Source organism: Lepidochelys kempii, chromosome 1 (genome assembly GCF_965140265.1).
Source record: "Lepidochelys kempii isolate rLepKem1 chromosome 1, rLepKem1.hap2, whole genome shotgun sequence".
In the NCBI taxonomy this organism is placed as follows: domain Eukaryota; kingdom Metazoa; phylum Chordata; order Testudines; family Cheloniidae; genus Lepidochelys; species Lepidochelys kempii.
Genome location: NC_133256.1, coordinates 128,439,765 through 128,464,767, shown reverse-complemented (window position 1 = coordinate 128,464,767; position 25,003 = coordinate 128,439,765). Strand labels below are relative to the sequence as shown.

Genomic DNA, 25,003 nt, shown 5'->3' with positions numbered 1-25,003 from the left:
CCCATATGTACACACCATACCTAGCACAATCCTTAAAAGGATCCTACCATTACAAATAATAATAACATAACAATATCATAATGCATATAAGTCTTATATACCTGTATCATCACTGTTAAATATATATGCTAACTTTAGGCTTGATTGAAATATTTCACAATGAATTACCTAATGTTTTTGAGCATTGTTGAAAATGAAGTACAAGCTCATAAACAGAGCTCAGTGATGAACTGCAGTGTGTCAAATTGAAGGAGGTGTCTTGGTTATGCTGTTGGCTTGAACTGGTTGGAAAACTTGCATCAAATCGAGGGAGAAATGACAAATTATTATATTTTGGAATCTTTTTTTGTTCTTCTGCTTTCTGACCTGCTTTACTGCTGGAGCAAAGATGATGAATTGAGCTAAAGTTCTGAAAGGTCACTGATGCAGTAAAATATAATTAACCAAGCCCTAGATGACATTTTTAAATGTTGTGTGTTTGGTCGAATGATAGAGGCTGTCAAACAAATCATTTTCACAGGGTTATCTCTGTTACTAACAACAGAAAAATACCAAAACAGTATGTTTGCTTACTGTGGACTTGTGGTGAATAATAAACACAGTCTTTCCCCCCTGATCTGGTTCTTTTTTTCTTGGGTGGCGGGGGAGTGCGGTGTGGAAAGGCAGCACCTAAGTCCTCTGTGTGTTCCATCTAATTAAAAAGATTTTTTTCAATATAGAATTTCTGTTTCTATCCTCCTCCCCCGCCCCCTTTCTATTTTCTTCATCTTACACTTTTTGGTTTTCTTCATCTTACACTTTTTGGTAGCAAGTAGATAAGGCAAAAAATCTATTATGTTAGTTTGGTTTTAGAGCTTTGTCCAGCCTAGTTTTAAATCCTCTAATGGGATGGAGCATCTGCCACTCTTAGTCTGTTCCTCAGTTTTGCAGATCTACAGTTTTGGGACACTTCTCCTGATACTTAGTCTTTTATTGTCTCTTCTTAAATTCAATTAATTGCTTTCGAGTTTATACTACCTCATACTAAATATTTCTCTCCATCTTTGGTACCAGATTAGGGCCAGATTTTACAGGTACACAAAAAGACTCATAATTCTTCTTCCTCCTCCCTTTGCACCCATAAATAAAGGAGAGAGCCATAGTTGCAGTTTCTACACTGAATGGCTTGGAGGTACTGTTCCCCCTATGCAGTCCTGAGGTTCAGGCAGTGGTGGGGAGACAGAGAAGAAAGGAGAACCATCGTAAAGGATGATGCATTGTATGCAGTCTGCCTGTGCACCACAGTGCTCAGGAAGGGATTGTACCTTCCTGACATAGTCCTTTCCTGAGTTGCCTGTTGGGGGACCCCAAATTGAAAGCCATATATAAATAGCACAGTTTAGCACAGCCATGAATAACCAGACTCCCTATATTGGGACTGATTCTGCTCCCATTGATACCAGAAGATCCCAGCCAAAACTCTATTTAAGGATCCTCCAGCAGTCAGGCACCCAACTCCCATTAAAAGTCACCTAACTCTTTTAGGTCTTTGAAAATCCCAGGCTTAACCTTTGAGTTTCATGGTGCCTGCTTCCTTGTTTTAACCTATCCTCATCTGTATTTGCCAGCCCCTGAATAATATTTTGTCACTCTTTTCTGCACTCCCTCCAGTTTGTCAAAAAAAAAAATCTGTCTGGTAATGATATGCCTAGAAATGAAAGAAAGCAATATTTTTGGACATCATCAGGCCAGAATCATCAGAGAAGGGATTACTATCTTCCTGCTGGGTGGTACAATATCTCTGTCTGGACAGCCCCAAATTCCACTGGCAGTTTTTAGCTGCCATAACCTATTTCAAGTTTACATCTAATGTGCTGCCCACTATCACATCTAGATGTCATTAGTACTTGAAGTGGTAAAGTTAATTTTCGTACCTTTGAACAGTAATTGCTGAGGCACATGGATATTTGGTCAGTGATCCTCCATTTAAGAGGATTAATTTTGAAAGCAAAATTAGTAAGATTTTTTAATGCATTCTGTACCAATCTTGGTTTTTATGTATTTTTATCATTTAGTTACTCATTACTGAATTCTTCTGTTCCAGGCTTAAGTGGGTTTTAACTACAGTAGCATTTGCATTCCCAGGGTACTGTAGTGAACACACTGTTTTTTGGCTACATCATGTTTTCTTTTGGAGTGCTATTTCTGAATTGCGTCGGACAAATGGATCTGGAATAATGCACATAATTATTATGCTACTGTTTTTACAGCTGGGTAAAGTGAGGCATAGAAGAGGGTAAAAAACTTTTGCAAAGGCACATCACAAGTGACACAGCCAGGAATAGAATTCAGGAATTCTGCTAGACCGTGCTTTAAGCATGTTTGTTTTGACGAGCAGTATTTCCACAGAATACATATTGGAATGAATGTGGAATTTGCTTAGGCTTTGCAGCTAGGATTAACCAAATACCAACAAATCAAGAAATTTGTGTTCTGATGCTTGCCTCTAGTCATATTTATGCACTGGACTCTTTCCGAACAAAAAAGGCTCACTGCCCTTGTCACACTACCTCGCAAGCGCAGCATGTTGTCACATTATTTTAAAGACTATGTCATGACCTCTCTGTCCTGCAGGCTTGAGGCATTTGAGTTGCTGCTGAATCTGTTCAGTCATGGGAAGCTCACGTTCCCATCACTAATGGTCAAGTTTAGATTTTGAGAAGAGTGCACTAACTGCCCATTAGAAAATCACAGACAAGTCAAGTCACTCAAAGAAGATACCAGACATCCCCCAGGGAGGTGATACTGGTTGAAATGAGGTTAATACAGGTGGGAAAACAATTGCCAAGGAAAGGCTCTCTTGCCCTTTCACACATTCTGAATCATTATAAAACCATTGTACAGAACATGTCAAAAGGTCTAAGAGTATAAAAGAGTCCAAAAGATATTTTATCTTACTCAGAACTAGGAAGAAATGAAAAAAAAAAAGGAAATACTATATATTTTAATAAGTGCTGCTTTTCTCTCATCTCATTTTTATTTGCATGTTTATCAAATTATCAATACAAGTAGAAATTTATCATTTGGAGATGACCTAGACACTGAATTGCTATCACACTTTCTTCCTACAAGATAAAAGACTTGAAATTAAACAGAGATAAAGATAAGTGTGACTGCCCCCTTTAGTCCTGCATTATGCCCTCCATCTGGATGTGTAAGTCTATGATGTGGCATGGGTCTTCCATTTCACTGTATTGCTGCATATGTCTGTCTCAAAGAAAATACTTATTTGTATTTTTAAAACGGAAAGATGGAAGTGCATATTTTAAATACATAACATTAAAAATGTAGAAGTATATTCATGATGGTGGTTGGATTTATATTTAGCTCTAAAGTACTGATTGTCTGTGGTGCAGTTAAAAGTATCAGTCCTTTGTTTTCCTAAAAGAGGGAGTAGTTCATAAACATGGTCCTTGCTTTTCAATTTTTTTTTTCCAAATTGAGAAAACTGGAATTCTTGAAAACAGTTTGGGTGACTGTATGGCCTTTTCCTCATAATCACACCATTCTTTTAGATAATGTATGAGACACAGAAATTGAGAATGAGTTGTAGCTGGTGGCAGGAGCCATTGAAATAAAAATGTGTGAGAGATAAATAGGTGTCCATTTGTGGAAAGTAAATGATGACTATAGTTTCTGACCTGGAAGATTTGATGACATTGTCAAAATCTGTCTGAGAGACTATCCAGGTACACTTAGACCAGTGTAAACTTAGCACATAGGTTGGAATAATTAATTATTTAACTATACCATGAAATGTATAAAATTAATATTGCTATTTTCTTCTGGAATTTCTAGAAAATCCTTCTTGTAATGAAAGAGTGCATGGAAGTCCTGCTTTTGTCCTTAGTTACTTCTAACTATAGCTCTATCTGAAACCTATCATGGAGTCTTTCGTGATTTTCTATTTTTTGTTGTTGCATTTTTTCATTAAAAATAAAAGCTGTACATTGCTAGCTCCATAGCCTTCCATATGCACTGTTGATAGGCAATCAGCCCTTTCTTTTGTATCTGCACAGCTAAAAGGTGAACAACAAAGTAAATAGAGAAATATGTTTTTTAAAACCCCATAGAAAAACAAATGAAGTGACACCTTCATAGAACTGGGGGAATGCAGTGGTGAATCAGACCCTGTATATAGAAATAAGGTTCAGATCATCAGCTCGTATAGCTCAGTTGACTTTGGTGCTGACTGATCATTTTCATGGTTCAAACAGGGAAGCTTAGTTCTATTTATTATTTATTGTTTAGGGCCTGATTTGCAAAATTATTTCCCATGTACATACTTGACTGGATGTTTGCATGTGAAGTCACCTGAACAACATGTGTGTCCATGGTAATTGTTCAGTGAAGTTGGTAATGCTGAATTTGTGATATTACAAATAATAAGTAAAAGAAAAAAATATTTGTAATTACCACAGCCACTAGGAACCCTAGTCATAGACAAGGACCCCATTATGGATGTTGTACAAAGACAGAACTAAAAGACAGTTTGACCCAAGCAGCCTATAATCTATGTAGAAAACAAGAGACAACAGATGGATACAGACAGACAGACTGGGGCAGTGTAAGGAGTTAGCATATTAGGTTGTAGTCTCAGCACATCAGCAGCCTAGTCATTGTAAAGCTTTTTGTAGTCATTGTGGCAAAGGTGAGTTCTGAAGGCAGATAGAAAGGTAGCTTTGCAGATATTTATGGGGAGTGCCTTCCATGTGTAAGGGATGGGGGGTTGGAATAAGCATGAAGGTGCTTGTTTGACCACTTAAAAAGTGGGAAGTGGAGACTGGCATTAAGGGCTTATCAGAGGCAAGAGTTTACAACTCAGTAGCAAATGAGAAACAACAGGGAGGTGAGGACTGACCCATGGAGGGCCTTGAAAGCAAATACAAGAACTTTATATTTGAAGTGGTAGAGAAGGGGTAACCAGTGGAGGGATACAAAGAGAGGGGTGAGGAGAATGTCCTTTACAGCATCATTCTGAATGGATGTGAGTGAGGGAAGACTGCATTTTTCACATCCAGAGAGAAGGATGTTGCAGGAATCTAGACACAAGATGATGAGAGCTTGGAGGAGAGATTTAGCTATGTGGATGGAGAGGAAAGGCTGTGTCTCAGAGATCGTATGCAGAAAGAATGTGCAAGATTTAGACCATCGATACTCAGACTGAGGCTCACGAGCTGCCAGTGTCTCATACGGCTTTTTTGCAGTACATGATATTAAAACACTGTGTGATTTAATTATTAACCAATCAGGATGCTTTTACTGGGTTATCAACCAATGTGGCTCTTTTGGGTAATTTTGATCACTAATTTGGCCCCTGAACCACTGATGTCTGAATATCACTGATTTAGACATAGCCTGGATGTAAGGACTACAGAGACTACAGAGTGGTAGATACGCTGGAGGGCAGGGATAGGATACAGAGGGACCTAGACAAATTGGAGGATTGGGCCAAAAGAAATCTGATGAGGTTCAATAAGGATAAGTGCAGGGTCCTGCACTTAGGACGGAAGAACCCAATGCACAGCTACAGACTGGGGACCGAATGGCTAGGCAGCAGTTCTGCGGAAAAGGACCTAGGGGTGACAGTGGACGAGAAGCTGGCTATGAGTCAGCAGTGTGCCCTTGTTGCCAAGAAGGCCAATGGCATTTTGGGATGTATAAGTAGGGGTATAGCGAGCAGATCGAGGGACGTGATCGTCCCCCTCTATTCGACATTGGTGAGGTCTCATCTGGAGTACTGTGTCCAGCTTTGGGCCCCACACTACAAGAAGGATGTGGATAACTTGGAAAGAGTCCAGCGAAGGGCAACAAAAATGATTAGGGGTCTGGAACACATGACTTATGAGGAGAGGCTGAGGGAACTGGTATTGTTTAGTCTGCGGAAGAGAAGAATGAGGTGGGATTTGATAGCTGCTTTCAACTACCTGAGAGGTGGTTCCAGAGAGGATGGTTCTAGACTGTTCTCAGTGGTGGAAGAGGACAGGACAAGGAGTAATGGTCTCAAGTTGCAGTGGGGAAGGTTTAGGTTGGATATTAGGAAAAACTTTTTCACTAGGAGGGTGGTGAAACACTGGAATGCGTTGCCTAGGGAGGTGGTGGAATCTCCTTCCTTAGAAGTTTTTAAGGTCAGGCTTGACAAAGCCCTGGCTGGGATGATTTAATTGGGGATGGGTCCTGCTTTTGAGCAGGGGGTTGGACTAGATGACCTCCTAAGGTCCCTTCCAACCCTGATATTCTATGATTCTATGACTTCCGAGTTGACGATAAGACCCTGGTTATGGGCCAGAGTGGAAAGCAAGATGGTGGTGTTGTCTATAGTGATTGAGAAAGGAAGTAATTGGGAGGACTTGGTGGAGAGCTCCATTTTAGCCATGTTGAGCTTGAGCTGACTGCTAGACATCCACAAGGAGAAATCAGAGAGACAGGCTGGGATTTTATGTTCAACAGAAGAAGACAGTTCTGGAGCAGAGAAGCAGATCTGTGAATCATCTCCATAAAGATGGAACTTAAATTTGTATTTGTGGATGAGATTATCCAGAGTCAAGGTGTAGAAGAAGAAAAGAAGGAGACAAAGGCCCTGAGGCACCCCACAGAAAGTTGGAGTATGCATGTGAAGGATCCTCTGATGGAGCATTTAGAGAGTTAGGGGGAGAACCAGGAGAGGACAGAATCACAGAAGCCAAGGGAGGACAATATTTCAAGAATAGCATGTTTGATGATGAAAGGTGACTGATAGATCAAGAGGATGAGCATGGACTATTGCTTTGCTGGGAAACTGGTGTGTGTTGTTGCTCCCAGCTAGAGAGAGACAAGTAAGCAGCTGGGCTGCACCAGAGGCAAAATCTAGGCAGGGGAGCAACCCAGGAGTGAAGCAGATCACTGCTGCTTTCACAGCTACCCCTCAGGAAGCTAGGATGCACTGCTGCTCCCGCTTGGAAGGGAAGGGTAAGTAACTGAGCTGCACCACTAGAATGCTCTGTGTGAGGGGAATTTTGTGACAATACCTTACAAATTCACAAGCAGAAACCTTGGATTTCTCTGCTTAATCCCAAGAATTACCATACAAAAGGTACTGCAGGTAGCTGTAGCTTGAATTTATTGAAATTATTTATCAAGCCCTAGAAATTAAAGGAATTACTTTGTTTTTTAGTTTTGATAACTAATTTGAAGTTGCTATAGGAATAATTTCCTGCAGGGTTTTTTTCTGTCCTAATTTTGAACTGAGTTCTGTTGAAGAGGTAGCAAAATGCATACAAATACTTATTTTGAGAATTATTATTATTATTTTATTTTGCCAGTTTCAGATAACAGCCCTCCCACTAACCTCTGAATACTCTGGTCTAGGAACTGCTATATAATCATATATGATTTACTTCCTTCTGTGCTTCTCTTCACTACAATTTCATCTGACTGCTCTGATCATCTTTAAGCAACCAGCATTTTACACTATACTGGCACAGAATAAAACTTAACCCCACTCTGTGTTGACATGGACTTAAATATATTCAAATGATGCTCCGAGAAACTGTTTTAGCAAGCTCTAGTGCAGATAAAAATGAATAAATCAAACAAACAGACAAAAACTTGGAAAAGTGAAGAAAGAAATAACAATCTGATATTTTAAAGAATAGTTAATCTTATTCTCTATTGATCAAAATGTAACAAGTGATTAGAGTAATAATTACCAGGTTTCAATATTTACAGAAGAAAACAGCCTACACTATATATAGTTACTGTGTTAATACTGGTATGCTGTGTTTTCTGATACTGATAAAATTTTGGGGGGTAAAAGTTGGGGCAATTGAATCAGAATTTCATGCAATTTAGGCTTAATCAATTTTTGCGTTTATTTAATACAATTTCAGATAGAATGTTAGAGATGTTACTGTTTATAATGTAGTTCAGTGGTTCTCAAGTTTTATTGCACCACGACTCTCCTCTAACAACAAAAATTACTTCACGACCCCAGGAGGGGGGACCGAAACTGAACCCGCCCAAGCCCCACCCCCTGGGTGTGTGTGTGTGTGTGTGTAAAGCTTCAACCCCATGCAGGGGGCCTGCAACCTGAGTCCTGCCACCCAGGGCTGAAGCCCTCAGTCTTTGGCTTCGGCCCTGGGTAGTGGGGCCTGAGCTTCAGCCTGGGCCCCAGCAAGTCTAAGACAGCCCTAGCAACTCCATTCAAAGGGGGTCGCAACCCACTTTGAGGTCCCAACACACAGTTTGAGAACCGCTGTCTTAGACTAATTTTTAAATCTATAATTAGAGTGAAGTAAATGTAACAATAGCCAGCCATACTTCTTTCCTGCCCACAGCTATCCCCATATTTTTTCTTCAAATGATCATCATTGTCGTCCATACAACAAATAGTAATAAACAAATTATTTCAGTTTAAGAAGAAGAAACTTTCCCCGGTTCACCCACCTTGGCATTCAGTGATGGGATGAAAGGGACCCACTGCCATTGCTGCTCTTTGGGCGAGGGTGTTGTTTTTGTGTGTGTGTTTGTTTGTTTTCTTCTGTTTGTCTGTAATGCCTTGCCTGGCTCTGGTCCATATCTGTGGCTCAAAGTACCTACCCCAAAGCAAATAATTAAGAAGAGTAATAAGAAATAATGACAAGAACATATTCTTTTTTTTCCCTTAAATTGTATGTATGCAGGCAGACATATTAAACAGTCAACCCCATGCTTATAGACATTCCTCCGATTGATTTGTCCTATGGTAAAATATCTAAAGTCATTTTATCCCAGATAAAAAGAAAGCCTTTTACCCTCAGGTGCAGTTCTGCATTGAATAAGATAAATACAGCTTGCAATTCTCACTCATTTTATTCAGATCTTCTGGCTTCTTTAAAAGTGTAAATGTATACATTTATTACATGCATATAATATAATTAGCATACATGTTTTCCTGTGTATGTTGCAGGGTGATCATTTTATACTCTTTTTGAAAAATATTCTGCAGTTTAAATAATATAAAAACGAAAGATGCTATATTCGATGAAGCAAATAGTTTAATTACTAGCAGATCAGGCTTCCAAATCAGCATTTCTTATAACAGTGAAATCCAGTAAGATCAGATGTTGAAAAGTGTGGGATTTACCCCCCTTCATTGAAAACAATATAATAAAACTATCCTGAACATATTTTAAGTAGGCTTCTTCTTCAAAAGGTTCTTAATATTTAAGTACAGCATAACAAGTCATTAATAAACAATCATTTGTGGGGGGTGGGGTTAAACTTAGGTAGAGTTGCATGTGACAGTCATGTAGTACAAAAAAAGAATTCTGCTTCTATTGCAGTTTTAGTAAGGTAATAGAGCTAATGCTTAACAACTACAGCATGCAAGATATATAGTGGGTTTACTGTGTCAATTCGTTGTCTTATAATTGCTTTTATGTGGTGTTTATGTGTAACACTGTGGTCGCTATGTGTAACTTGTCCAACTTTTTGCCCATTCCATAGGGGATGTGGATCTGTTATAGCCGTAGCTTCAGGGCCTGGTTCTTTAGCTCTAGTTGTAGAAGTTCATGCTTTCTGCTCTGGAGTTCCCCTATTCAATATCCAGTGTGTTGACCAAGATAGTAGCTATCACACACATGTGTATGTATACAATTGGACTCTAAACTCTAAGCTTTTTGCATAGCAGAAACATGCATTCTATACTTACTCCTACCATCTACTCGAAAGGAAAAACAAAACAGAAGGGGGGTGGGGAAACCTTCTGTTTATGGTTTCAGAACATCCAGAACCAGCTTTAGATGCTTTGCTGCCATAGGCGAGGAATCCTTTGGTGCTCCTGCCTCCAGGTCTGAGAAGAAAATTGATATATAGTTATTTACTAGGCCAGCTATGCAAATGGTATACATTGATTTCAGTATCTCTACGTTGATTTGCAGCAGCTGAGGATCTTGCCCCATTATTTTTAAAGTTGTCTGTTAGTTCTATTTCTTTCCATGGCATTGTTTCCCTTCCTCTTGTTCATTATGCCCCCTGACTTACTTTTCTTGTTTTATTTTGTCTTTCTCTCTGCCCCTCATTCTGTCTCTGTCCCCACCCCAACTCTGATTTCCTGTCTGTCCATTTGTTACCACCCAAGTCTTTTTCACTTTTCCATTCTTCAATATCCCCATTGTTACTATTTCTCCCCAGTTGCCAGTACCCCTTCTTGTTCTTGTAACTATGCCAGTGACCTTCCCAGTGCAGGGCCTAGGCAAGAGGAGCTGCTGCTGCTCTCTGAATGTAGCATCAAGCTGCAGTAGACTATGGATGATAGCTCTGCTGCCTGCTGCATGGGCTGTGAAATTAATAGGCTAAGAGAGAGTGAGGGAGCAATAGCAGGTATCCACAGGTGCTGCTGTTGCACACTGTTACAACAAAGAGAAAGCCACGGAGCAGCAGAACAGGGAGGGAGAGAGTATACAGGTACGGGAATTTCTGGTTAGACTCTTGCTTAGGGCTGTTATTGATTCTTCTTTCTAAAAATGTTTAGAAAAGGCATGTTTAGATTGCAAGCCTTTTGGCAACAACTGTGTCTTGAACATATCTTGTACCGGGTGTTCAGCTACTTCTCAGATTTTTGAACTGTAAATTGTTTATGGTTCCCTCTTAATCTGGTGGGTTCCCCCCTACCCTTCATTAAAGATGGATATTCTAAAGAAAGGATGAGATTCCTTTCAGAATTCTTCCTTTATGCAAAGGCAGTTACACTGATAGCTCTTTAATTGTTGCTGATTTACAATCAATGTTAATAGCTACACAGCTCTCTAACACTGGAAGGGAACATCTTCTGAAAAAAAAAACCCTCAAATATGTTGTATGAGTTTCTTTCATCTCAGCAATTGTTTGCATATATATTTGGACACTACCTTTTCATTAAAGATAAATACAATTGTTATATACTATGCAGGTGTGCCCTGTTTCTTTGTATTTCTTTCTTTCTTTCTTTCATATCTTGAGGTAACTAGTGATCATCACTTATAAAGATGAAGGGCAACAAATGATGATCAAGATTATGAAATGGCTTCCATATGAGGAGAGATTAATAAAAGATTAGGGCTGTTCATCTTAGAAAAGAAATGATTAAGGGTGATGTGATAGAGGTTTGTTAAATCATGAATTGTGTGTAAAAGGTGAATAGAGAAGTGTTATATACCTTTTCCCACAATACAAAAACAAGGGGTCACCAGATAAAATCAATAGGCAACAAGTTCAAAACAAACAATAACAAAGTTTTTCTTCACACAAAACAGAGTTAAATCTGTGGAACTTATTGCCAGAGGATGTTGTGAAGGACAAAAGTATAACTGGGCCAAAAAAGAATTAGATAAGTTCATGGAGGATAGGTTCATTAATGGCTATTTGCCAAGATGGTCAGGGACACAACCCCATGCTCTGGTTGTCCCTAAACCTCTGACTACCAGAAGCTGAGACTGGACAACAGGGGATGGATCACTTGATAATTGCCCTGTTCTGTACACTTCCCATGAAACTCTGGTACTGGCCACTGTTGCAGACAGGATACTGGGCTAGATGGACCATTGGTCTGACCCAGTATGGCAGTTCTTATGCTCTTATGATCCAGCACCTGGTTCTGATCCATCAGTGCAACTCAAGAGTAACTCCAATGGAGCTAATGGAGTTGCACTAGCAGAAAAGCCAGTGTGAGAGCCGAATCATGCATCTAGGTTCTCAGCTTTCTTCTGTATAGTGCTGCTTATGTTTCAGAGAAATGGGATATACATAATAGTTTAAAAACCTTTATATTACATTTTAAAAAACAATATGTTGACCTACTGCAACTCAGATCATATACTGCCTGAACTCTGCTGCATACTTTCTGTATGTCAGCTGTTCTTTTAATATGTCTGTGGAAGATAAATTTGTTTTGTCAACAATTTTGTTTATCCTTATAAATAAAAATTACAGGTATACCTTATTTCTTTATATTCCTTTGTTTCATCCTTGAGGTAATAATAAGTAATCACATTTAATCACCATAACATGGACAAAAGAAGGAGATTATCTAGTGCAGCAAAATGTTTAGTAAATATGCTTTATTTGAGTGGAAGTGCGAAGGGATGCACATTTTCCCGTTTGTCTAGGCTAGCAAATGTTGATGAAACAGTCAAGGCATGTTTGGATTTGATGGGGGCTGAGAATCTGTGACAGGGACAAGAGACTGGAAATTGGGAAAGCTGGATTTATTTCTCAGTCCTGCCACTGATTTGCTCTGTAACTTTGGGCAAGCCTCTTTACCTCCATCTTCAAAAGGGATTTACTGTAATATTCCTCTCATAGAAGTGACTAAAATTCATGAAACACATGGAAACCCTGGTATGAAAGACACTGTATAAGTGTAAAAATATTGCAGTTTTGATCAATGTTAATAAATGTATTAATTTAAATTCTCTGCTTCCTCTTGGCTATAGGCTAATTGATCTAGCTGGATTCTATTGGAAGGAATCATTGTGCCAATGAAGCAGAGTGACTGCTGACCACATTCTCCTTCTCGGCCTGCTGGGAAGTACCACCAGGATTAAACCAGCATTGGAGCCTGGGGATGGGCCTTAGGGACGAGGACTCCCTTGGTTGTCCTGACGTTGGAATCTGTCTATGGTCAATCATCTGAGGCACCAACCACACTCATCCTTAGGTTTTTCACTACCTGAAAATATTACGTGTTGCCTTTCACTTCATCTCCCTTTGTCTCCCTGGCTGCGGAAGACAGAGCCCTGCTGATGTTGATATAAACAATGTCAAGGCCAATGGGACTCCTATGGCTGCCTTTGATCTTCACCCCAGTCTGTGTCATGTTGAATTCTAACTTCCTTTTGTGGATAACTGCACTAGCTATAAGATTTACCCTCATTGATGGCCAAGCACAATACCCTGTTGTTACCACAAATTATGGCAAAATACGTGGCCTAAGAACACCTTTGCCCAATGAGATCCTCGGCCCGGTGGAGCAGTACCTGGGAGTTCCTTATGCCTCCCCTCCAACTGGGGAGAGGCGATTCCAGCCCCCAGAACCTCCCTCCTCATGGACTGGTGTTCGGAATGCCACACAGTTTGCTGCCGTCTGCCCTCAGTACCTGGATGAGAGGTCACTGCTCAACGACATGCTGCCGGTCTGGTTTACTGCCAATTTGGATACCGTTGTGACATACGTGCAAGATCAAAATGAAGATTGCCTTTATTTGAATATCTATGTGCCCACTGAGGATGGTAAGTATTTTATTCAATCACAAACCAACCCGCCCGCTATTTGTGCAAATGATGAGTAGCTTCGATACTGGCTTTATACTTCATTCTACTTCCTCTATGTTATCTATTTAACTGAACTGTTTCTCTTTATATTCATTAGATGCAAATGTTATATCAATTAAGCATGCTTGCATGAATTCATTTTTATAGAGCTTTGTGTCACCAAATTGCAGTTTTATTTGCAGGCATTGGCCAGTGTACAAATGGGTCACAATCCCAAAGGTTATGGCAAACAAATAAAACAATCCTCTAGAAACAATATAATTTTAGCACACAACTGAAGTATACAAATACTACTACAATTTTTTTTTTAAGGAAAACAATTTGTTTATAGAAATTTCCCTTTCTCTTTTGTTTATTATAATACTTTCTGAAATTACATTTAAATTTGTTTGATTTTAATCAGCAAAGGATTGCTCAAGTTCTGCAACTTGAAGATTCTGTGACTATTTAGCACTTTTTAGTCAAGTTTTATATCATTCATTCACTAAATATAAAATGGAGCAATCGCTGGATATATTATGCAAGAACATCCTATGAAAATGCCCTTTTTTACCCTCATCTACTCTTCAGCAAAAAACTCTGAGATTATTACTCTACACCAGTCATCAGTATAACAAATGTTTGCTTTGGTAACACAAATTTGTGAACCTCCTTATTCTCGCTGCTTTTGTGAGGTGCACAGAATGTTTCTTGAGATGTGTTGAGTGACAGCAAGTCCCATTGAAGACAAGGCTTCTTTTGACCAAACACCAACTCACTAATGTTTGTTCAGTATTACAGGATAAGGAATAATTGCAAGGGAACGATAATAATATTCTGCTGAAGCCAATTGTTTCATCCACTGCAGTTACTTACTGATGGATAACTGTACAGATTTCCCCAGATATGCAAATCCATTTCTCTATTTGTGGGGGGGTTTGATTTGCATAATCATGGTATTGTTTTTTCTCAGTAAGCGTACTCTGAACATGCAAATCTTGGTACTCTGGCTACCATAATCCCTCTGCTCTGATTGGCTTCTGTACTTAGAATTTTCCAAACTGTTTGCCAGCAATAAACATACTGACTTACTTTCCCACTCCCTTCAGCTGAAGCAGAATACTAAAAAAATGCATAAGATACTGGGGGGGGGGGGGGGGGGTTGGACTAGTGAAAGGAAAAAAAACAGTTGCGTTACTGAAAGGGAAAATGTCTTAAAAGAAAAGGCATGTGTCTGCAGGGAGCTGAACATTTCTTCTTATTTCCCTCCTTCCTCCAAACCCCTCTCCTTATTCCTAGATGTCCAGATGCGTCTTGGTCTTCAGAATTCAGAGTAGCAGCCTTGTTAGTCTGAATTCTCAAAAAGAAAAGGAGTACTTGTGGTACCTTAGAGACTAACAAATTTATTTGAGCATAAGCTTTTGTGAGCTATAGCTCACCTCATCAGATGCATTCAGTGGAAAATACAGTGGGGAGATTTATATACATAGAGAACATGAAACAATGGGTGTTACCATACACACTGTAACCAGAGTGATCACTTAAGGTGAGCTATTACCAGCAGGAGAGTGCGGGGGTGGGGGGAAACTTCTGTAGTGATAATCAAGGTGGGCCATTTCCAGCAGTTGACTAGAACGTCTTCAGAGTAAGACAAACACCTACAAGATCTCTGTCAAGCTTTCTTACAACTACAATACCCACCTGCAGAAGTAAAGAAACAGATTGATAGAGCCAGAAGAGTTCCCAGAAGTTACCTACTACAGGACAGGCCTAACAAAGAAAATAACAGAACGCCACTAGCCGTCACCTTCAGCCCCCAACTAAAACCCCTCCAACGCATTATTAAGGATCTACAACCTATCCTAAAGGATGACCCAACACTCTCACAAGTCTTGGGAGACAGGCCAGTCCTTGCCTACAGACAGCCCCGCAACCTGAAGCAAATACTCACCAACAACCACATACCACACAACAGAACCACTAACCCAGGAACTTATCCTTGCAACAAAGCCCGTTGCCAATTGTGCCCACATATCTATTCAGGGGACACCATCACAGGGCCTAATAACATCAGCCACACTATCAGAGGCTCGTTCACCTGCACATCCACCAATGTGATCTATGCCATCATGTGCCAGCAATGCCCCTCTGCCATGTACATTGGTCAAACTGGACAGTCTCTACGTAAAAGAATAAATGGACACAAATCAGATGTCAAGAATTATAACATTCATAAACCAGTCGGAGAACACTTCAATCTCTCTGGTCACGCAATCACAGACATGAAGGTCGCTATCTTAAAACAAAAAAACTTCAAATCCAGACTCCAGCGAGAAACTGCTGAATTGGAATTCATTTGCAAATTGGATACTATTAATTTAGGCTTAAATAGAGACTGGGAGTGGCTAAGTCATTATGCAAGGTAGCCTGTTTCCTCTTGTTTTTTCCTACCCCCCCCCCCCCCCCAGATGTTCTGGTTTAACTTGGATTTAAACCTGGAGAATGGTCAGTTTAGATGAGCTATTACCAGCAGGAGAGTGAGTTTGTGTGTGTATGGGGGTGGGGGGGATGTGAGAAAACCTTGATCTATGCAGGAAATAGCCCGACTTGATTATGTAAAGAGTTGTCACTTTGGATGGGCTAGCACCAGCAGGAGAGTGAATTTGTGTGGGGGGGTGGAGGGTGAGAAAACCTGGATTTGTGCTGGAAATGTCCCACCTGTTGATCACTTTAGATAAGCTATTACCAGCAGGACAGTGGGGTGGGAGGAGGTATTGTTTCATGATTTCTGTGTGTATATAAAGTCTGCTGCAGTTTCCACGGTAAACATCTGATGAAGTGAGCTGTAGCTCACGAAAGCTCATGCTCAAATAAATTGGTTAGTCTCTAAGGTGCCACAAGTACTCCTTTTCTCATGTGTTTGTTTATTTTGTGGGTTTTATCCTGCAGCTTTTAATTAGTCAATAGGACAACTCTGTAAGTCAGGGCTGTAAGACAAGGTCTTATTTATTCATACTGGAAGAACCCCCCAGTGCTTCTGTCCCAATCTCATTTTAAAGCACAATGTAGGCAAATATGTTGTTGCAGTTATTCTGGAGAGAGGAATTTTGCTCATGTGAAGGAACCAGGAGGAAACATTGGAAGTGTGAAAACAAAGGTCAACAATGGTATTGCTTTTTTGGTTAAGCCTGTTTACCTTTCAGCAGTCTGGCACATCATATTATTGAATTCTTCTCTTTTAAAATTTGAATATTTAATTCAAATGTCTATATAATAAATAGTAATAAAATCGAGCATGTCCACTATATCCTAATCAAACCCTAGACTAATAAACTACTCAGCCTCTGATCTTGCAAGGTTTTAAACCAAGTATATTGTTGTTACCTCATAAAGTGGAAGAACCCCCAAATGTCATTGTGTAGCAGTTTATTAATGGTTAGTTTTATGCCCATTTAATTCTGTGGGGAAAAATGGCATTTTTATACAAAGATTAGGACTAGACTCCAGTGCTAAGAAGGATGGCTATTAGGAGTCCAAACCTTCCCTCTCACCAAAAAATGCCACCATATGGGGACAGTGAGTAGGCAGCGTCCAATACACCTTTGTTGTTCTCTGTTGAGTTGTATGTGAACTTATTCATGTGCATCATGACAGGTATTTTCAGTAAGCTTGTGAGGAGAGTCAGATATTCTAAAAAAAATGTGTACCATTTATCTTAATTATCACTAGTTAAATCTAACTCAATGTTTTTCACTTAGTAAATATGCAACTGTCTGCTCATAAATATGATTAAAGTGAACTGACCTATCTTCTAAGCTAACCTGTCGCCAAATCATACTAAAGGTAAATTGCTTTATGTTGTAGTCCATAGAATATGATTAAACACATTACACTTCATTATATGAATCTTAGCCGACAGAAAAAAGCTATATTGTTATGGAGACAGACCATGAAATTAGTTTTTGAAGTAGAGGTCTGAAAATGAATGACTGAGTTAAATTCACATTTTCAATCCTTTCTCAAGTACAGATTTCTTTACAAGTTCCCTGAGACTTTTTGTGTATGTGAGAAAAGATGGACAGACTCATCTAAACTCAATTAATGCTCTGAGACTGAAACATATCTGAATAATTTTGTGTCTCTCTTTTTGACAATTTCAGTGAAAAGAAACTGCTGTGCTTCTGTAATGCATCAACTGTGATCCCGTGTGATGTTGCATCTCCTTCAAACCCAATACTAGTTGCTAATCAAAATGCAGCACAGTTTTGCAACTTGGCTATATTGCGTGTGCTGTCATTTACTTCTTGTGTAGATTGATTCAGTAAACGCAGAAATCTCTACTCTGATTATGCATTTGGAATGAAGAATTGCAAAGCTTACGAGGCTTGGCTGTGGTTTGCTCTCATTAATGTAAATTTACATTAATGTAAATTAGGACTGACCCCACTGAATTCAGTGTAATTACACCAATGTAAAATGAATGTGAGTAAGACCAGAATCAGGCCCATGAACTGGGCAGATATTATTATTCATTAATAATAAATTAATTTGAATAACTTTTGCTGAAATGTTTAAGAGATTCAATAAATCAAAATGTATAAAATCTATAGAAGTTAAAATGTAGGTAGGTAAATAATTTAAAAAGCTCAATTACAATGTATTGGTTTTTAACTACAGCATTGAATTTAAATCTTGCCAGAGAGAATGAATTTACAATTTATTACTAATCACAGGATACTATATTTTTAATGTTTCTGAAAATAGCAGGCAGAATAGCAATGGAAAATCCTCTCTAAATTGAAATTGTCTTTCTAGAAACATTCCAAACAGTTTAATTCGTAAAGATTAATTTTTATTCCCCTTCTCCCACAACCAAAAATAATACACTTTTTCCTTAGGAGAAGAGTAACCTGTAGGAATCAAATCAAAGAGAAATATCTAGCAGACTAGTTCTGAAATCTGTCCATGCAGACATTTTCTGTGTGTGCGGAGGCCCTTTAATGTGTACTGACTCATTCATAACAATAATGCCTCAATTAGAGACTGCAAGAGTTGGGGAAATTCTCTTGGATTTTGTTGCCCATCATTTGAAGAAAAGAAGAGAGGAAGAGTATCATTACAGTTCTGTATCTTCATGATGGATCTGAATACTAACAGTGTGGTGATTTTAACAATATTGATGGATGCTAGTTGTAAACATAGATGTCAGTAGTAAAATGCTTTTCTTTCTAATAGTGGTTTGAATGCCAGATCTACTTATGCTATTTAAAATGATTCAATTCAAAATACAGCTGTATATTTTGCATTAAAAGTTAGCTTTTATCTCAAATTGCTACCTAGGCAGCAGCTGTAGGTATCTCACTTCAGCTTCTGAATACACAAAAATACATGTATAATATAAACACAGACATATTTGGCTCTTTTCTGCTAGAACCTGTAATTTTCTGCAAGAAGACATGAATGACAGTTTTGAGGAGGTCAACTAGGGAAATGATATTGAGGACAGTCTTTTTATTATAACTTCAGTCTGAATATGGGTTTAGCTACAGTGGGAGTGCTAGATTGTAGAGGACACAGACTGTTAATCGGCTGTGCTTAATCCCTAGCCTTTATCATTTGAATCTGTGCATGCTGTAAAGGGGATTGCAGCCTGCTATCATAATTACTGAAACAAACAAAACAAAACCTACCAACAAGTTTGGTTTCTTGCAAGTGAACCATAAAAACTGCATTATATCAAGGCCAGATTAAAACATTATTTAAGCAACATCAACAAATCCTTCATTCTGGTTTAATACTGCTTTCTTCAGACCAAAAAAAGGCGGGGGGAGTCACATTTTTATTCTGTGTAGGTCAAAAGTACCAGCATACACTCAAAATTATGTGTTGTATGGTGAACAAAGTGAGTTTTCAAAATGTGTTAAACTACTAAACAGCTAAATGTTTGTCAGGGATTAATTTTAAAAGTACTTAACATCTTTGGGGTGTGAAAATCATCTAATCAAAAAGTGTAAGGCTGGAAGGGGCCTCAAGAAGTCATCAAGTCCAGCCACCTGCATTGAGGCAGGACTAAGTAAACCTAAGCTATCCCTGACAGATAGATGTGTAACCTGTTCTTAAAAACCTCTGATGATCAGGATTCCACAGCACCCCCTTGAAAGGTTCATTCACTATTGGAGCACCCCCTCCTGGCTGTGTTGGGGGATCAGCTCCGCTCAGTCATGTCATGGCCCCTCTTGCCCTCCAGGAGTTGCAGTTTCCTCTTCATGGCTTGGCTTTGCGGCCACATCACTACACTGTGTTCCCCTTCTGAGGTAACAATGTCTTGCTGGACTCACTGTGAGGATACCATTCCAGGCAGTCTTCTGATTCCAAACTGTTCCACTTTCCCAGTGCCTGATAGAAGGGCTTGGGCCCACCTGCTACTTTGGGTCCCAGCCCAGGGATCCTACAATCAGCAGCCAAGGTTTGCACTGTCTCAACTCTTACTGCTCTTTTCCTGGGCTTTTTCCTACTCCACATTCTGCAGGCTTCCTTCACCACCACACCGCTGGGTAAACCCTTCCCTCCGGGTCAGCATTCCAGGACTTTTGCTCCCCCCTGGGTTTCTACCTTCTCACCTCACTAAGACCAGAGAGTGACTATAGACCTCCACACTGCAGCACCTTCTGCTCTCACTTCCTGGGTTTGTACAAACCCTCGTCTAGTCCTGCCCACATGGGCTTCATCTTCAATTAGTGTTTGTTAGTGAAGCCTACGTTTCCTCCCAGGTGCAGCCTAATGGTTAATTAGCCCTTCTGAGCCACCTTAACACTTAACACTTCAGGGTGGTGTGGGGTGAAAAACGCATCACAGAAGCCTATTCCAGAGCTTAACTATCTTTATGGTTAGAACAGTATTCCTAATATCTAACCTAAATTGTCCTTGCTGCAGATTAAGCCCGTTACTTCTTTTGTCCTATCTTCAGTGGACATGGAGAACAATGGAGCACCCAGAATTGGACAGAGTACTCCAGCTGAAACCTCACCAAGTAGAGTGGGACAGTTAGCTCCCGTGTCTTACATATGACAGTCCTGTTAATAGACCCCAGAATATTAGTCTTTTTTGCAGCTGTATCATACCGTTTATTCATATTCAGTTTATGATCTACTACAGAGATAGGCAAAACTGGGAATAACTGGCTAAGTGTTAGTGCTGCTGAAAAGGATCTGGGGTTTATAGTAGTTCAGGGAGCGGCAACCTTTGGCATGCGGCCCGTCAGGGAAATCCACTGGCAGTCTGGGACGGTTTGTTTACCTACAGCGTCCGCAGGTTCAGCCGATCGCAGATCCCATTGGCCGCGGTTTGCTGTTCCAGACCAATGGGGGCTGTCGAAAGCGCCGAGGGCCGAGGGATGTGCTGGCCACCACTTTCTGCAGCCCCCATTGGCCTGGAACTGCGAACTGCGGCCAATGGGATCTGCGATAGGCTGAACCTGCAGACGCTGTAGGTAAACAAACCGTGCCAGACTGCCAGTGGATTTCCCTGACGGGCCGCATGCCAAAGGTTGCCGCTCCTTAACTACTATAAATCCCCGATCCTTTTCAGCAGCACTACCATTTAGACAGTTATTCCCAATTTTGTAGTTGCATATTTGATATTTCTTTCCTAACTGAAGTACTTTGCACTTGCATTTATTGAATTTCATCTTGTTGGATACAGACTAATTCTCCAATTTACCATGGTTGTTTTGAATTCTAATTCTGTTCTCCAAAGGGCTTGCAACCCCTCCTAGCTTGGTGTCATCTGCAAATTTTATGAGTGTACTCTCCACTCCATTATCCGAGTCATTAATTAAAATATTGTATAGTACCAGACCCTGCAGAACGCCACTAGATATGCCCTCCAAATTTGACCACAAACTGTTGGTAACTACTCTCAGTTCAGCTAAACTGGTTTGAAGGCTCTTGAAACATTTAGGGCATAGTAAATAGATGCAAAGCTACAGAAAACCACAAGAGACCATGACACTTTGCAGTGGTGAATGAGTGAGGTCAGAATTTCTTCATCAGTGAAAGGGAACAGAGGATAATCTGTAAGCAGAGTAAAATATTTTAATGCAGAGTATTAGGAAATTTTTAAAAATAAAACAGGAGTATCAACAGTAGCCCTTGGTTGAGACAGCACAGTTCAGTCTAGTAGAAAGGTGCAAGAGTCTGAAGGCTATATATTTACCTTTGGTCAAACAAAAAAAAAAAAAGTTAAGGACTACACAAAGTAGATGAATAAGGGATGCATAAGATGCTTGCTATAAGAGAAATATAGTTTGCACTGTATACTGCTATTTCAGATTTGGCAGATCTTTGTGTGCGTACAATTAGCAGTGCATTGTGGTTTCTTTATACATTCTTTTCACACACATATACTATTTAATTCATAACTAGTCTATGACTACAACTCATAACAAATCTGATTTTCCATTGACCGGCTGCTGGGATTTTGTGTGTGAGTGTGTGTGTCTGTGTGTAGGTATCATTATTCTTGTTCCAGTGGTCCAATCAAAAATGAGCTTCCTAGTGACTTCTTTACCTCCTATAATGTAGGCCAGCACATGACTAAAATTGCTTATTTTGCGCATCATGCTAATCTTTGGCTGAAGCCACAGGCTCTGAATGGCTTAGGTAAACCAGATGCACAAATGGTGTGCATTAAAGTCAGAGGAGGTATGCCAGTTTACACTAGCTGAGGATCTTGCCTTATAGTTTAAATGAATATTAGTAATATGTATTGAATTAACCTTGAATTACTCATAACTTGAAAAATAGTGACATGGATGTAAGTATACAATATTAAAGTCTCTCACATGACTCTTTTTCAGGGTCTGGGAGCACTGGAACATGCATACCTTTTCAAGGATAGTAGCCCTACTTTTATACAGTGCTATGGAATAACACCTGTAATACCTATGGTACTTCATGTTTTGGTAACATGCATGTGCAGATCTGAGATCAGAATGACAGACCTTTATTTGAACTGGGAAGTTGAAGTATAAGTAGATGACTATAGCAGCCTTTCTTCTTCCAGATTAAGAGTTAATACAAATACTCATAGTCTATACATAGTTTCGTGTTTGAATAGCTATATATTTTCATCTGTCAAGTATTCTTACCATCATGTTTAGCACACTTTTATTTATTCACCACTTTTAGATTTAAGCAGATATCAAAATGATGCTAACTCATTGTTTAGGTGTGTGTGTGTGTGTGTATATATAATTTATATATTTATATATATAAATGCATAGCCTTAGGAAATTCAGAATCAATTTACCTGACTCTTTGTATTTGTTTACCTTTGCATGTCTTCAAAAGGTATTCACTTTTGTACCTTCTTACACATGTGCACTGGTTTTATAATTTGTATAGGAATCATAACTTTGAATTTCCATATTTTTCTGCAGTTAAAATCTTTACCTTCATGTTTTATTACTGTTTTAAATAGTTACGTTTTTTAAAAAAACTGAAGTATAAAGAAAAGTGTGTGTGTGTATATATTTACATACATACATGGGTATAATTGGCTATATATATCTATCAGGAAATATATGATTAGCATGAACTTTCATAAAAAAACCCTACAAAATATAGCATGGATTAAAATTCAAGTATAGTCGGTCTAAAATTAAGTCACAGAGTCTATCAATGACTTCTCTGTTTGCTAACCCCTTACCCTTCTAACCCTGTTCAGTTCTCGGTTTGCTTGGAAAAAAAAATAATTCAGGTTTATAATTCTCTTCTGTCTCAAGTAGCTTGTCATCTCACATTATACATCAACTAACAAAATTAAAGATAATAAGACATATCCTGTGGTAAAGTACTTATACAGCTTTCCAACATGAGAAGGATTAATAACAGATAACAATTACAATACAAAGTGATAACAAAGAATTTATAACATAAAATCCCTAGTAAACACACACAGTGGCAGGAACCTTAAGGGAGGGGTTAAAAATTTGTTTCCATTGTGAAAGGTAAATGATAAAATGAGTTCCCTGAAGTCACCTTTCCCCCCCACCATTAGGCTCCAATAAATCACTTGCTCCTAATCCAGAAACACTGCAGCATCTGTGAAAAAGAAGAAGGCATATGGTTGACTTCCGCAATGAACCCTTAGCCTAGCAGGATAAAGCCAGGTAATCGAGGCCCTTATTTTTCATTCTTGCTTTTAACAGTCAGAAATACCGTCTGACACCAAAGAACAGGACTGTAACCTAGATAAAATAAAATTCTCAAATCCTTAGAGCTGAACTCACATTTACCTGCTGATTTCCAAATACTGTTCTTCAGTCTAAGAGTTGCAATTCCCCAGGCACTTTGTAGGATTGTGGGCAAATGGCCATTTCAGGAATGTAGTACGTGAGAGAGCCTTGTAGAAAGGGTTCAAAATAATTCATTCCTAGCACCATTATAATCAATTATAGGGCGACAATGGGAAGTCTTGAGCTCTCTTTGGCAGCAACTCAAATTGAGACTATGAATCTGGCATTAACTAATATGGGCAGACTTTCCATTGTATTTTCACTATCACTATGTCCTGCTGAAAAGGAGTGGGGGGAAGGAAATCCCTAATAAACTATGGTTATCTAAGGCCTGGTCTACACTGGGAGGGGCGGGTGGAAGGGGGAAATAGATCTAAGTTATTCAACTTCAGCTACGTGAATAATGTAGCTGAAGTTGACGTACTTAGATTTACTAACCGTGGTGTCTTCACTGTGGTAAATCGACAGCTGACGCTCCCCCATCGACTCCGCCTGCGCCACTCACCCTGATGGAGTTCTGGCGTCAATGGGAGAGTGCTCGGCAGTGAAATGTTTGCGTCTAGACTAGATGCGATAAATTGACCCTCCCACTGGATTGATCGCTGCCCATCGATCCAGCGGGTAATGTAGACAGCCCCAAAGTGTGGTGTTGCTGCTACATGATCCTTTCAGGTAGCCTAAGTGGTGGTGTCTCAGAAGTAGAAGCAGTGCCACTTGGAGGAGGATGCAAGAGAAATACAGGTCTAGGTCACTGTCCAAACCTGCAGACTAGCTGTAGCTCATTTGATCATAGACAGCCACAACTGTTAGTTCACAGTGAACGATATTGAATGCAGGTTAAGTGGAACAAGTGGTATTTTAATAAAACCCTGTGGACTGCTCCACCCATTCCTAAGTTTCCTGGTATCCTATCAATAACTGCCCCTCCAGGGAATATAGGCACTCTGACTCTAGTTCCAATGATCATGATACAGCTCCTCTATTTTACAAACGTTTTAATTGAAATATTAAAATCAGATAATTGATGCCCAGACTCCCTCCATCCCATGTCCCTTTGGCCAGTTGTTATCACACTGGCGTCTTGTCTTTATCACACACACACACATCTGGTTACATAATTTTTGAGGTAGTTTCGTCTCCTCAACATGTGACCATACTGGGATTCACCTGTCTCTGTTTCTTTGTCACTTGTTCCAAGTCTAGCAAACTATCTCTCTGTGGAATATCCTCCCTCCCTGTAGGTTTGGGCTTCAGATAGTTCTGTCTCTCCATTTTGTGATGATCTCTGTATATCTGTAAGCTCTCTCTTGGTGTTGTGTCTCCTAGCTGAAAAGTGCCTCCTGCTCCTTCACATCACTTGTCCCTCTTGCTTAGTCACCTCATATAAGCTGATGCCATTGCATTCCTCATGACTGCTTT

General features: G+C 39.6%; 1 protein-coding gene across 6 annotated transcripts in view; it reads left to right on the top strand.

Moving 5' to 3' along the window:
• The window catches only part of NLGN4X (neuroligin 4 X-linked), a 252,399-nt gene that overhangs the window by 70,698 nt on the left and 156,698 nt on the right, over nt 1-25,003 (top strand). For 5 of the 6 annotated variants that reach the window (XM_073354245.1, XM_073354263.1, XM_073354294.1 and 2 more), the window contains one exon: nt 12,471-13,266. In XM_073354245.1, coding sequence (XP_073210346.1) covers nt 12,795-13,266 — 472 coding nt within the window. In that variant the 5' untranslated portion in view covers nt 12,471-12,794. Of the gene's footprint in view, nt 1-10,445; nt 10,465-12,470; nt 13,267-25,003 lie in introns of those variants that run through there. The other variant, XM_073354283.1, reaches the window with a different exon arrangement.